General features: G+C 39.3%; 1 protein-coding gene across 5 annotated transcripts in view; it reads left to right on the top strand.

Annotated features, from left to right (window-relative positions):
- RBM6 (RNA binding motif protein 6) overlaps positions 1 to 14560 on the top strand; it is a 108450-nt gene that overhangs the window by 22872 nt on the left and 71018 nt on the right. For all 5 annotated transcript variants that reach the window (XM_032648148.1, XM_032648153.1, XM_032648152.1 and 2 more), the window contains 3 exons: positions 2930 to 4208; positions 6301 to 6390; positions 7671 to 7740. In XM_032648148.1, the coding sequence (XP_032504039.1) occupies positions 2930 to 4208; positions 6301 to 6390; positions 7671 to 7740 (1439 nt within the window). The remainder of the gene's footprint in view (positions 1 to 2929; positions 4209 to 6300; positions 6391 to 7670; positions 7741 to 14560) is intronic.

Here is a 14560-nt window from a genome sequence, read left to right as displayed (position 1 = left end):
GCGTACCGCAAAAAAAAAAAAAAATCCGTATAATATTTAGTAAAACTAGTTTCATGAATAAAGGGGTATTTACTTTCTGCTTAGCAGTCTTTAAATTAAAGCAGTGGTGGTGATGCTGGTTATGTTTTTCCTTTCACAATATTAAGGTCTGGATCAGTGGTCAACAACAACAAGCTGTACAGCCTGCAGCTTGTTTTTGTTTTATTGGAACATAGCCCTGATCATTCATTTACAAATTGTCTATGGTTGCTTTCATGCTGCAATGGCAGAGTTGAATAGTTCTGACAGAAACTGCAAAGCCTAATGTAATTACTGTCTGACTCTTTATGGAAAAAGTTTGCAGATCCCTAGTCTAGATTAGTGAGTTTGTACTTTAACATTTAAAAATCTCTCCTTTTTACTTATATTTATGGATAATTATTTGTAAGTAAGGCTGTTTCCTGTAAGCCTTCAGGAATTAGGTAACTTTAGCTCTATTGCATCACTTAAAAATTTTTTTCAGAACATTTTCTCTTTGAATTTATTATTTAAAATTGTATTTCTCCACCTTAATTTTAGTTTAAATATAAGTCATTACATGCTATTTTTTAAGATCTTTGACCAGAAAGAGACATAGTTTATATAGCATAACTTTTGGGGGGACTAATTTGGGTGAAAAAGGTATCTTGCAGGAAAATAATTTTGTATTTATTTTAACAACTCATCTTCTTAAAATTTTTTAAAATTTGGTTGAAAATGATTTTCATAGCCACTGCTATTTTATACTAATAGAAGTGTTTCTTGAATAGTCTACATAAAATACAGTTCTAAGAACCCTAGTACAGTGGTTACTCTAGATCTCTTTGATCTTCTCCACTTAAGAGGGTAAGGTAATCCTTAGGGTAGTATTCAAAAACACTGTTGGATGTGTTCTGGTCAGAGAACATGTAGCTTTAGATACCTCAGTACTCAGCCTGTGAGTGTCTGCTGAGGCTTAAGTCTTCCTGCAAGCTAACTATTGGGATTTTTTTTCATTAATTTTTAAATTTTTTGTCTGTGTTGGGTCTTTGTTGCTGCGCACAGGCTTTCTCTAGTTGTGGCGAGTGGGGGCTACTCTTTGTTGCGGTGCACGGGCTTCTCATTGCAGTGGCGTCTCTTGTTGCAGAGCGCAGGCTTTAGGCGCGTGAGCTTCAGTAGTTGTGGCGCATGGGCTTCAGTAGTTGCGGCACGTGGGCTCAATTTTTGTGGCACGCAGGCTCAATAGTTATGGCGCATGGGCTTAGTTGCTCCATGGCATGTGGGACCTTGCTGGAAGAGGGCTCGAACCCGTGTCCCCTGTATTGGCAGGCGGATTTTTAACCACTGCGCCACCAGTGAAGTCCCTAACTATTGGGATTTGAATGATTTTAAATATGGGTGACACCAGAATTAGTGGTAATGTCTTAATTTTAGTGTTATATTGTATTACTTATGAAGAACATTTAAAGTTGCTTCTCTTATGATGAACCCCATAGATATAACTAATGTTAATAGGAGCTATTGGAAGTTACCATGTTCTGAAAATCCATTAAATATGCATCATTCAACTGTTTAGGTTACTATTGTTAAATTCCTATTATTTTTTGGAAAGAGTTTGGCATTGTAACTGTTTTGCTTGCACTGAGTAACCCAGAAGCAGTTGTCTGTTGAATCTTTCTATAGCAGTGTAGTCTGAGTTCAGAAGGGTCATGTAATAGAACCTGTATATTCTGGAAGGAGAGAACTGAGTTGGACTTGATCTCTTAATACTTTTGTTTTACTGCTAAAAAGCAGGTAACCATTCAGATCATTTCATGTTTTCCTTCTTCATGCCCTTCTCTCCCCTCCCCTTCAAGCTCAGTATCCTAGGTACCTAATTGCCTATTTAAATTCCCTAATCTTTTACCAAAGTCAAAACGTATAAAATGGTCTGGAGCTTAAGACAAAGGGAGGAAGTTAGGTAGTATGAAAGATTGGGCCAATTCTCATTTATCTCTTGAGTTCTGTAAACTGAGAATGTGAATTTAACACTATGCTTATTTTAAAATATATTGTATTACCATGAAAAATTAGATGAGGCATTAGAATCTAGAAAATCAGCTTCTTTTTTTGGGACCTGGTGATAATGCTTGAAGGCCTAATGCTCTCTCTAGGTCCCTTTCAGTATTAAGCTCCTGGATGCTGTTGCTTGGTTTAGTCGACTTAACACGTGCTTTGTGGCATGATTCATGCTGCCTTCTGAGATACCCTTGAGTAGTTACAATAATAGGACCCAGGTGAGAGCAGTTCTAGGCAGAGCCACTGTAGAACTAGGATTTAGATGCAGCCAGGGCTGATGCTTAGCTGGTGAACACTGGTATACTCCTAGTGATTTACAGCCAGTGTTTCTTCATTTTGGGCCTGCATCCATTCTGACTGGGTGGTGTCCATACTGTGGCTGTAATCAGATATTTTGGAATGTTACTCCTGTATGCACCAATGAGAAAGACACCTCCTGAAACCTACTGTATAAAATTTACAGTGCATTGATTTTTCTGATGTATAGGAATCATCATGCTGATCTTGGAATTCTGAGTTCCCTGGCTATAGGAAATGGAAATTTTTGTAGAGTGTCACCATTGCTAGCTTATCTGGTGTTGCGGATTTTCCCTGTTGCAGGACTGGGTGAAAGCTTTTTCTGCAGCAGTCATGTTGAAAACCTTGTGTTGACTTTCCTCGTGTTCTGAAATGGGAATATAAAAGTTTACTACGCCACTTCGTCTTAAAATAGCAAAACATTGCTGTTTTCTGCAGATCTAGGACCTTGTTACAGAACTCTGCCAAAAAAAAAAAATGTTTACAGAAGAATGTGCTGTGATTAGAGAAGAATATGCTGGTGTGTAGATTTCAAACTCTCTGGACAATATGAATAACACTGTCTTTGTTTCTACAGTGGGAGCCAAGAAGAAAGGTTTGCTCCCGGGTGGAACAGGGATTATCCTCCTCCTCCCCTTAAGAGTCATGCTCAAGAGAGACACTCTGGCAACTTTCCTGGCAGAGATTCACTTCCCTTTGATTTCCAGGGGCATTCGGGGCCTCCCTTTGCAAATGTAGAGGAGCATTCTTTCAGCTATGGAGCTAGAGACGGACAGCATGGTGACTATCGAGGAGGGGAGGGACCTGGACATGATTTCAGGGGGGGAGATTTTTCATCTTCTGATTTCCAGAGCAGAGATTCATCACAGTTGGACTTCAGAAGTAGGGACATACATTCTGGGGATTTTCGCGATAGAGAAGGACCACCTATGGACTATAGGGGTGGGGATGGTACTTCTATGGATTATAGAGGTAGGGAGACATCTCACATGAACTACAGAGACAGGGATGCTCATACTGTTGACTTTAGAGGTAGGGATGCTCCTCCACCTGACTTCAGGGGCCGGGGCGCTTATGATTTAGATTTTAGAGGCCGGGATGGATCCCATGCAGATTTTAGGGGAAGGGATATATCAGATTTGGATTTCAGGACCAGAGATCAGTCCCGTTCTGATTTTAGGAATAGAGATGTATCTGATTTGGACTTCAGGGACAAAGACGGAACACAGATGGACTTTAGAGGCCGAGGTTCAGGTACTAGTGATCTAGACTTTAGGGACAGGGATACACCACATTCAGATTTCAGAGGTAGACACCAGTCCAGGACTGATCAGGACTTCAGGGGCAGAGAGGTGGGACCTTGTATGGAATTTAAAGATAGGGAGATGCCCTCTGTGGATCCAAATATTTTGGATTACATTCAGCCCTCTACACAAGATAGAGAACATTCTGGTATGAATGTGAACAAGAGAGAAGAATCTGCACATGACCATACAACAGAAAGGCCTGCTTTTGGCATTCAGAAGGGAGAATTTGAGCATTCAGAAACAAGAGAAGGAGAAACACAAGGTGTAGCTTTTGAACATGAGTCTCCACCAGACTTTCAGACCAGCCAAAGTCCACTTCAAGACCAGGACAAGTCACAGCTTTCTGGAGGTGAACAACAGAGTTCGGATGCTGGTATGTTTAAAGAAGAAGGTGGTCTGGACTTCCTTGGCCGGCAAGACACTGATTACAGAAGCATGGAGTACCGTGATGTGGATCACAGGCTTCCAGGAAGCCAGATATTTGGCTATGGCCAGAGCAAGTCTTTTCCAGAGGGCAAAACTTCCCAAGATGCCCAACGGGACCTTCAGGTATGTTAATGGAGTGGATTGCTTTTTTGAATTTTGCTTTTTCATAAGACTTTTCTGAAGGGTGAAGTGTAGAGTCCAGGACCATTAGTCCTAGGTCTTAACTTTGTACATCCATTAAAAAGCAAGGTTTGTATTCAGTGTACATCTCTAGAGAAAGGGCCCTCAGTTCAGATCATATTTTTGATGTGCGTCTCTTCATTATTTTGCTTGATGGTACTGATCGAAATGCTTTGGGATAATTTAGTTTGAAAGTATTTGTCTTTGGGAGTTGATTCTCTCAACTCTTACACAGTCAGGCCTGTGGCTGTTTAGGGCTCATTTTCTTACTTAAACTCATTTAGAAAATACCTAGGATATAGAGATAGAGAATACCTAGTTATGAGGAGGTGATATTAATGTTGCAAGTATTCTATTGAAGCTAACTTAATTGACTTAAATGTTGGATTTCTGTATGTATAATCTAATGTATATGTAATCTAAGCGAGGAGAATTATGTTTGCAGTTGGACATTGAAAATATTATCTTTTAAAATAGGTATTACCCATCTCTATTGAAGTTTCTGTTATTTTGGACAGTAATTCTAAGACATGCTAACCAAATAATGGATTTTGAGAATGTTAGAGGCGGATGGCCATATAATTTATTGTTCAAGTCAGGACACTTTCAAGAGTAAAAGAGGGGGCTTCCCTGGTGGCGCAGTGGTTGAGAGTCCGCCTGGTGATGCAGGGGACACGGGTTCGTGACCCGGTCCGGGAAGATCCCACATGCCGCAGAGCGGCTGGGCCCGTGAGCCGTGGCCGCTGAGCCTGCGCGTCCGGAGCCTGTGCTCCGCAACAGGAGAGGCCACAACAGTGAGAGGCCCATGTACTGCAAAAAAAAAAAGAGTAAAAGAGGGCACTATTTGTAATTGTGCCAGGAGAGTAGGCATAACTGGGAGGTGTGGTCACATAGTTATAGGAGACTTTTTTTTCCCAAAAGTTAAACCCTTTTTATAACTGTTGAAATGAAAGAGAATCAGTTAGAGCTGAGACTTTTTGTGTGTGTGTGTGGGGTACGCGGGCCTCTCACTGTTATGGCCTCTCCCGTTGCGGAGCACAGGCTCCGGATGCGCAGGCTAAGCGGCCATGGCTCACGGGCCCAGCCGCTCCGCGGCATGTGGGATCTTCCTGGCCCGGGGCACGAACCCGCGTCCCCTGCATCGGCAGGCAGACTCTCAACCACTGCGCCACCAGGGAAGCCCTGAGAGCTCAGACTTTTGTGAATATGGAAAATGCAGATTTCTCTGAATTGTACTGTTAAGTTAAATTGTCAGATGACACCTTTTGACTGTTCTGGAATTTGTTTATAGATGACACCTTTGATAAGTAACATCTGGTTTTAATTATTTATTTGCTATTTTCTCATTCAGGAAAAGAAAATTTTAGTTTTGAGAATCTAGGTGATTTTTTTTCCTGTTTATAAAAGTCGTATTCAGTGTTGTTTCTCTTAATTTTCTGCTTTACTATTTTAAAATTGCCTCAATGACCATGGATCTTAGCACACTTGTATTCTAATGATTTGAAATCAAATTTTGGGGGAATTCCCTAGCAGTCCAGTGGTTAGGACTCAGCGCTTTCACTGCTGGGGCCTGGCCTCAATCCCTGGTCGGGGAACTAAGATCCCACAAAAAAAAAAAAAAAAGAAAGAAAGAAATCAAATTTTGGAACTCAGAAAAATAGACAATTATAATTTTTCCTATCTTCATATGATGTAAGTCATTTTGATTTTTTTTTTTTTTTTTTTTTTTTTTTTTTTTTTTTGGTATGCGGGCCTCTCACTGCTGTGGCCTCTCCCGTTGTGGAGCACAGGCTCCGGACGTGCAGGCCCAGCGGCCATGGCTCACGGGCCCAACCGCTCCGCAGCATGTGGGATCTTCCCGGACCGGGGCACGAACCCATGTCCCCTGCATCGGCAGGCGGACTCTCAACCACTGCGCCACCAGGGAAGCCCAGTCATTTTGATTTTTGATCCTGAGTACCTGTATTTCATGTTGTTTCATTTTGCGCATTAACATGTATTTGTTTCTAAAATAATTTTTTATTCTGGATTCAAGGATCAAGATTATAGGACTGGCCCAAGTGAGGAGAAACCAAGCAAGCTTATTCGATTAAATGGGGTTCCTGAAAATGCATCAAAAGAAGAGGTAAGGCTTATTTTCTTTTCCTTTCTTTTCATCAATTAAAATTGTTTTTTTAATTTTTAATTTTGAAAAATTGTAGATTCCCAGGAAAGCGTAAAGAAATATTCAGGGAAATTTTGATTATCCTTCACCCAGCTTTCTCCTGCCCGTCCCCCAGTGTCAACATCTTGTATTACTGTAGTACAGTAGCTAAACCAGGAAATTGGCTTTGGTATAATCCATAGAGCTCATTCATTTTTCACCAGTTACACATGTACTCAACTGAGGTGAGGTTTGTTAAAAAAAAAAAAAAATTATGACAAACGATTGCTGTCCTTAGGCCTGATAATCGTCCTTTAGGGGATGATCCAAGATGCAGTTACATAAAGATACATAAAGATGCAGTTTATTGACAGTAGTAAAAACTGGGATCTGCCTAACTCCTCAGTGGTAAAGGACTTGGTGACTAAACTATGGATGACCTTAAGGAAGAGTTTGGTAAGAATATACAACACAGAGCAGACAGTGCCTTACTCTGTATTAGGCAGTGTGTGATGTTTACAAGCATTAGTTCATTTAATTATCACAACATCCTATGAAACACATACTCTTTCTTCATTCATTCCAAATATTAAGCACTATTATATTCCAGGCAGTGTTCTAGGCACTGAGTGATATAGCAGTGAACATTATGAAGTCACTGCTTCCATGGATAATAAAAAATAAGCCAAAAAAAAAAAGAAAAATCAAGCAGTGATAAATGCCCTTAAAGAAACTAAAGTAAGGGTTTAGAGCATCATTGGGGTATAGGCTATTTTAGATTGGGTAGTTAGGGAAGACATCACTGAGGAAGTGACATTTGAGCCCAGGCCTGAATGCAAGTGAGAGAACAGTCCATTTGAAAATGGGGAGAAGAACTGACCAGGCTGAGGGAGTTCAGGTGCCATGGCCCTGGACTGGAAAGAGCTCAGTGCATCATCTTATGTTTAAAAGATGAGAATCCGGATGCTGAAAGGTTACACAGCACATGAGCAGGAGAGGCTTGGAATACAGGCAGTCTGATTTCAGAGCTTGAGTTCTTGAGGTTATGCTCTTCTGCTTTTTTTATGTACTTGAGAATTGTAAAATAATTATGTTCTGCTTATTCAGCAGTTTTTGAATGCCTGAAGTGTGTATGGCTCAATTTTGCCTTTGTAAAGTAATCATAGCTTTAAATTATGTAGAATAAAAGCCACTAGGGGGAATAGAATATTCAGTATTTGATTATGATGTGTATCATTACTGTACATACCATATTCTTGCAGATTCTTAATGCCTTTCGGACTCCTGATGGCATGCCTGTAAAGGACTTGCAGTTGAAGGAGTATAACACAGGTGAGTTTCACGACTTGCATGCAGCCTTGGGTTAGGAAGAGTCTTTGTCAGATCTCTGCATCTTGTGCTACTCAAAATTTTTTTAAGAAACCATAGTTAAGATTTTCGGAAGTCTCCTGTTGATGCCTTCTAATAACAGCCAGCTTTAGTGTTAGCTGTGGTTCTTTGTGGATGTTCTTCCACACATGGGCAATAAGGATGCATGTTCCAGTTCTTCTGAGTGCCTGTGAGATATAAAGTGAGTGTTGTAGCATTTGTCCCCAAATATATTTTATATAATTGAATCATTAAACTTACTGCTTATGTTCTTCATGGTGGTGGAATGTTTACGTTTGAGCCTGGTAAGATTTTAATTATCTTACTATATGTAAACTTTTACATTTCATTTCTTCAGCGTGGAATTTTCAACTTTCCAGAGAAATTGTACAAATTAGTGGTTTCTTGAAATTTTAGTCTTATTCTGCAAACAGACTCCTGCAACAGCTATTTTGTTGAAACCCATGAATAGATCCAGAAGAGCTTTCTTTTTGACCTCTGTTCTGTGGTCTGAACTGCTGATTAGATTTTCAGAATATCCTCCTAGTATTTTAGAGTACCAAGTTTGGTCAGTTTCTTCAAATCTTATTACAGAAAAAGTAATCAAAAGTGAAATGCCAAAAAAAAAAAAAAAAGTGAAATGCCATGCACTCAAGGTATTGGACCAATATTTTTAGGACTACACATATAAAATGGTTTAAAAATAAAGGTAATATTTAAGTGATCTATTTTGCAGAATTTTAAATTGAAGTAGAGCATTAGTCTTTTCACAAAACTTAGAATTTCAGTAATTCATGTTAAAGAACTCTTCAAGTAAGAGTAAGCCATATTTTTGAGTAGTTTACTTTTAAACAGTTTACCATGGAATAAAATTTTTGCATTAACTAGATAGCTTCTTTCAATTGGTTCTACAGAGGAGAACTATCCACAATTTCAAGCACAAATAAATTTTTGTGCTTGAAATAATCTGGTGTTTGAGTTAAGTACAGAATTTTTTTTTTTTGTAATTTGACAACAAACTCAGAAGTATTATTTCTCAGAAAGCTATTGTTTCTTTGTTTTAAATATGTCAACTCTAAATTTTTGGAAACATGACTAAGAGTAGTTAAGTTGTTCTTGCACACCACTTTTTTGGCAGGGAGGGGCATGTGTCTCATACAGACTTTCTTGATTTACTATTAACTTTGGGAATTAAAAATAGAATTTATAGGCTGCCGTTGCTTTTTGACTCATAGGGCAATAATTTCAGCTTTTATGTTGTTTCATGAACTGTGCTTTCGTTAAGTATTGGTATTTTTAGGAAAAAGACATGTCTTGATGTTTAAATAGCAGCAATTGCAATTCTTCCATTTCTGTAGTAGTCATTGACTTTCTATGTGTATTGTCAGATTTATTAGCAGAGTAAAACCTACATTAACTTACATGGTTCACAGAGGGAGTTCTTAAATTTCCTGGCTGTGGTAGCTATTAAAATTGTAGCTGGCACACCAGAGATATTGATACACATGTGAAATCATTCAAGACAGGACAGTGGTTTTAAAAAAAATAAATCAGCTTTCAGGAAATGTACTTTTCTTGGCATTTTAATATATGAGGTGATAGTGTAATAATAATATATATATGCACATACATATATGTGTATATATATATACCTTTTAAAATGAATGGATTGGATTACCAGTCCCATGTTATCCATATTACATCACTGTGTGGCAAGTAGAATGAACTTTTAAAATTATCAGTCAGATCATGTTATTCCCCTGCCTAACACCCTTTAACACCTTTCCATCTCAGTTGGAAGAAATTCCCAACTTCTTGTTTTGACTTACACAGTCCTGCATGAGTTTGCCCTTGGCTGTTTGTCTGACCTCATCCCATACTGCTCTCCACCTTTCTTATTATACTCTAGCCACACTGAGCCTTTCTCTAGTCCTTGGCGAATAAAGACTTCTTTCTCTGTCAAGGCCTTTGCACTGCTCTTCCCACTGATCCTCACTTGTCTTTTGGGGTTTAGTTCTTGACTTCAGTTTCAACTCTCAGAGGCCTTGCCTCACCATCCAATCTAAAATCACTCCTCAGTCATTTTTTTTGTATCTTGGTTTGTCGTCATAGGATTTATCACTTTGATATTTTTCTCAGTGGTTTTGTGTGTCTTATTCCTCTCACTAGAGAGTTAGCTCCATGATAGCAGGAGCCTCGTCTGTCTTGTTCCCTCCTGTTTACCCAGTTCTTGACACTCTGCCAGGCCCTGATGGGTTCCCAGCATGCCTGGAATGAATAATGTGGTGTATGTGGAGTAATGTATATGGAGAGCAGCTGTGGTCTCCTTTCAGGTGAGGTGCATTAAAGGGTAGTTTAGGTTTCACAGCCGTGCACTCTTATATATCTGCTGAAGAACATACCTTGAAACAATCAGATGTTCTGAGAACTTTAACATTTACTTGTTCAAAGGTTTTGTGTGAATTTTGTTAGAAATGGTGTCTTTTATAAATGGCAGTCAATTTTTTAGGCTAGGATAACGTGCAGAGACCATGTAGGATGGATGTTGATCATAAGAGGGGGATTGTGGGGTAGAGTTCATCCTTTTAGTTGATGTATTGGGGAGCTAGTCTGTAACAGAGAAAACATTAATCCCTCTTCACTGACTCAAGTAATATCAGTTTAATTTTTGTCTCATTTAGAGCTGTGTAAGTACAGGACCACAACTTCTATCCAAAGTCTGTGGGATCAGATGAATTTATGAATTTTTTTGAATATAGAAAGGTAATGTGGTACATAGCTCATACATGAATTATTTCTCCCAGTGGGATGTGTATCAGACGTAATACTTCTGCAGCAAAATGAATATTCTTACTAAGAAGATGACTATAAAGAGACTAAGTGTAGTATATAGATTAAGATTTGTCTCCAAATGACTTCACTGAAAATTTACCAAAAACTTGGTATTTAGGGGATATTTGGATTTTGGAATTGCAGATAAGGGACTGTGAACCTACACATATTGTGTACGTTTGAGTTTTTCTATTGCCATGTGCAAATATATAATAACCCTATTAGTTGTAAAAGTACCTTGACTTACATGATTATATTCCTGGGGAAAGTACCAGGAATGAAATGTCTTTTGGTGACTGAGCAAATAAACTCTGATATACACATACAATGGAATACTACTCAGCAGCAAAAATGATGAAACTGTGTGTGCATGTAATAACATGGATGAATCTCAAACGCATTATGCTAAGTGAAAGAAACTAGACTCAAAAGGCTACATACTGCCCTGAAAGGAAATAAAGTACTGATACATGCTACAACTTGAATGAACCTTGAAAACATTATGCTCAGTGAAAGAACCAGGCACAAAAGACCACATATTGTCTGATTGCATTTATGTGAAATATCCAGAATAGGCATATCTGTAGAGACAGAAAATGGATTGGGTAGTTTGGTGGTTTTTAGGGGCTGGAGAAGAGGGAAAAGGGGAGTGACTGCTTAATGGGTATGGGGTTTCCTTTTGGGGTGATAAAAATGTTCTGCAACTAGATAGTGCTGATGGTTGCATAACACGGTGAATGTACTTAGTGTCACTGAATTGTACACTTTAAAATGGTACATTTTATGTTCTCTGTACTTGATTATAATTTTAAAAAATACTGCATACTGTATGATCCTATTTATATGACATTCTGGAAAAAGAAAAATTATAGTAATAGAAGATAGTGGTTGCCAAGGTATTGGGGGAGGAGTTGACTGTAAAATGGAAGCATAAGGGAATTGGGGGGGGGCATAATGGAACTGTTCTATATATTGATTGTGGCAGTGGTGTATCAATGTTAAATTCACTGAAGTTGGTAACTACTGTGGTTATGTAAGAGAACATCCTTATTCTTAGGAAATACACAGTGAAGTTTTTAGAAGTAAAGGACCATGATGTATGCAGTTTTCCCTCATGGGGTTTAGAAAAAAAATTTGATGAATATGGAGAAGCAAGGGAGTAGATATGACAACATGTATCAATAGATGAAACTGGTAATGGGCATATGAGTGTGTTCTTTGTACTGTTCTTGCAACTTTTTTTGTAACTTGGAAATTATTTCCAATAAAAATGTGAAAAACTGACATAAATCTGACGTATCCTATTTTAAAACAATCAGCAGAAATCTCGCAAGATAAAGACTACAATGAACTATTTCTGTCAACAAACTATAGAGCAGTGGTTCTCAGAGTGGATCCTGGACCAGCAGTGTCAGTACTACCTCTAACTTGTTAGAAATACATATTTTCAGATTCCTTTCTAGTCCTTCTGAATCAGGAACTCTGGGGGTGGGGCCTACCAATCTCTGCTTTAACAAGCCCTCCATGTGATTTTTTTTAATGCTTATTTTATGTATTTATTTATTTATTTGGTCATGCCGGGTCTTAGATGCGGCAGGCAGGCTCCTTAGTTGTGGCATGTGAACTCTTAGTTGCAGCACGCATGTGGGATCTAGTTCCCCGATCAGGGATCAGACTGGGGCCCCCTGCATTGGGAGTGTGGAGTCTTAACCACTGTGCCACCAGGGAAGTCCCTCCATGCAATTTTTTTTTTTTTTTTTTTTTTTTTGCTGTACACGAGCCTCTCACTGTTGTGGCCTCTCCCACCGCGGAGCGCAGGCTCAGCGGCCATGGCTCATGGGCCCAGCCGCTCCGCGGCATGAGGGATCTTCCCGGACCGGGGCGCGAACCTGTGTCCCCTGCATCGGCAGGCGGACTCTCAACGACTGCGCCACCAGGGAAGCCCCCTCCATGCGATTTTTGATGCACCCTGAATTGTGAGAATGATTGCATTCGATTATTTGTTTATAGTCTTTATTCTAGAACTTTTTTGCACCATTTAAAATAGACAGTAAGCAAGTGGACCTTCAGTAAGTAGAAAAGCCTAATGCATATGTGCCTTAGGAGCCCATGGCAGGGCCTTGCCTACCTGATATCAGTTCTCCTGTACAGAGCTGGGGCAGGAACTGGAGTAGTGTTGATGTTATTTTATGTTCTTAGTTGTTCTTTCTGTTTATGTAGCATACTTCCTCCAGAGGTCTTGGAATGGTTGTAGATGTTCTCATTCTCAGTGTTTTTCTGATATTTGAATGCAGACAGAACTGCTGTTGATTCTTAGATGGACTTGAATACTGACAGTATAAAGCTTGCTGTGATTTTTTTCCCAAAGGAATTTGTATCATTTAAGTAAAAACAATATAGCTTATGGATTATGTTTCCTAATAAGTCTCAGACATAGAAAGTAACTCTCTTACAGTAAACTGCAGTGCTACAGAATTGTTTTAGTACTGCTTCATTAAGTAGTGTCAGAAAGTTAGAAGGTTAATAGGGTGGTGTTAGTAGGAAGAAGCAATATCTTGCTTTGATTCTGTCAGTGTTCATATAGTGAGTGGACACAGTTTTTGTGACCCTGTGAAGGAAATTTCTTCTTAGGAAGTAAGCATTTGCAGCAACCGAGTCACTTGGTCTCGTACCCTAGCATTTTGGGTATATTGAAAGTGTCAGAGGCTCTCTGCATTTATTAAGGGACTAGGCTCATATCCTCATTTTTCACAATTGAAATGGTTTGAGTTTTTACGTCTGTGTTGATGAAACAGAAGTGCCTTCCTTAAGAAAAGAAAAAACTCTAAGAGAATCTTTCAGTTTAGGGGCGGAAATCCATTGTGAAATGGGTTGACATGGATGATACAAAACATGCATAGTTTATGGTATTCCAAATGGAGTAGCTCAACATCATTTAGAAAAAATAAATTATAGTTGGAAAATGCAAATACACGTTTTTGGTTCTTTTTCCTGGCACTTACAGAATAGACAAGTAAAACTTTTAGTTCTTAGGGGAAAACTGACAAATCAGAAAATATCACACTTACTTGTCACATCTCTAAAACTACAGAAGATGTTTTCAGCCAGGAGACTTACTGGGTTTGGTACCACATTTGGGGAGGGTGTTTACAGATGAGCCTTAAGGAAAGGTGGCTGAGCTTTAAAAATAAGAATGTCTGGAAAGCCAAGAGGCACTTTTTAGGGCTGGGTGGGTCTTGTGGAGGCAGTGGATGGACTCTATGGCTGAGTGGAGAACAGTACACCTGGAGAAGAATCCTGTGATGCGGTCCTAGAGGGATCAGGTGAACTGGGGAGAGGTGCTGGAACTAGGGTTAATTTTAGTCATCCTTGGCATTACCTGGGGATTGGTCTTATTTCATTTTTAACGTTTCCCACCCCAAAGACTTTGAGTAGAAGGTCCTGTTAGAGAATATGGATGTTTTGTGACTCTTACCCTCACTTTAAGGGATTACCTCTCCTGAGAGATTACCTTGGTGTAGACTCTGGAAATGGACAACTTGGCTAAGTACCATGAGCAGAGACATGAGCGAGTTGTCTCTGATGATGATGTATTCTGAACCTCATTAGGTGGTGTGGTACTTACTGCAGAATAGGGGCTCACTGGACTATTGGGAATGATAGCTTGAGGTCCCTGTAGAATTTATAGGAGCAGTAAGGCACTAAGGTTTAGTGACTAAGGGAAGTTTGAGTTTAGGTCTGTCAGCTAGTAAGGGGAGGGGTAGCCTAAGAGGATATAAGTATGTTTTCAGGGCTTGGTCAGGACTGGGTACTTTTGAGGGTTTGTTGCTGACTTTAAAGTAGAATCCCAGTACTGTTTTGGAAAGCAAGACTTTATAATTTCCGGTTTTACTTAATCTTTTTCTTTGGGGTAGTTAACTTTCCTAACACTTAAGATGAAACTCATTTTGTA

The sequence above is a fragment of the Phocoena sinus genome, chromosome 11 (assembly GCF_008692025.1).
Source record: "Phocoena sinus isolate mPhoSin1 chromosome 11, mPhoSin1.pri, whole genome shotgun sequence".
NCBI lineage: Eukaryota > Metazoa > Chordata > Mammalia > Artiodactyla > Phocoenidae > Phocoena > Phocoena sinus.
The sequence above is the reverse complement of the archived record's forward strand: the minus strand, read 5'-3'. Positions and strand labels throughout refer to the sequence as shown.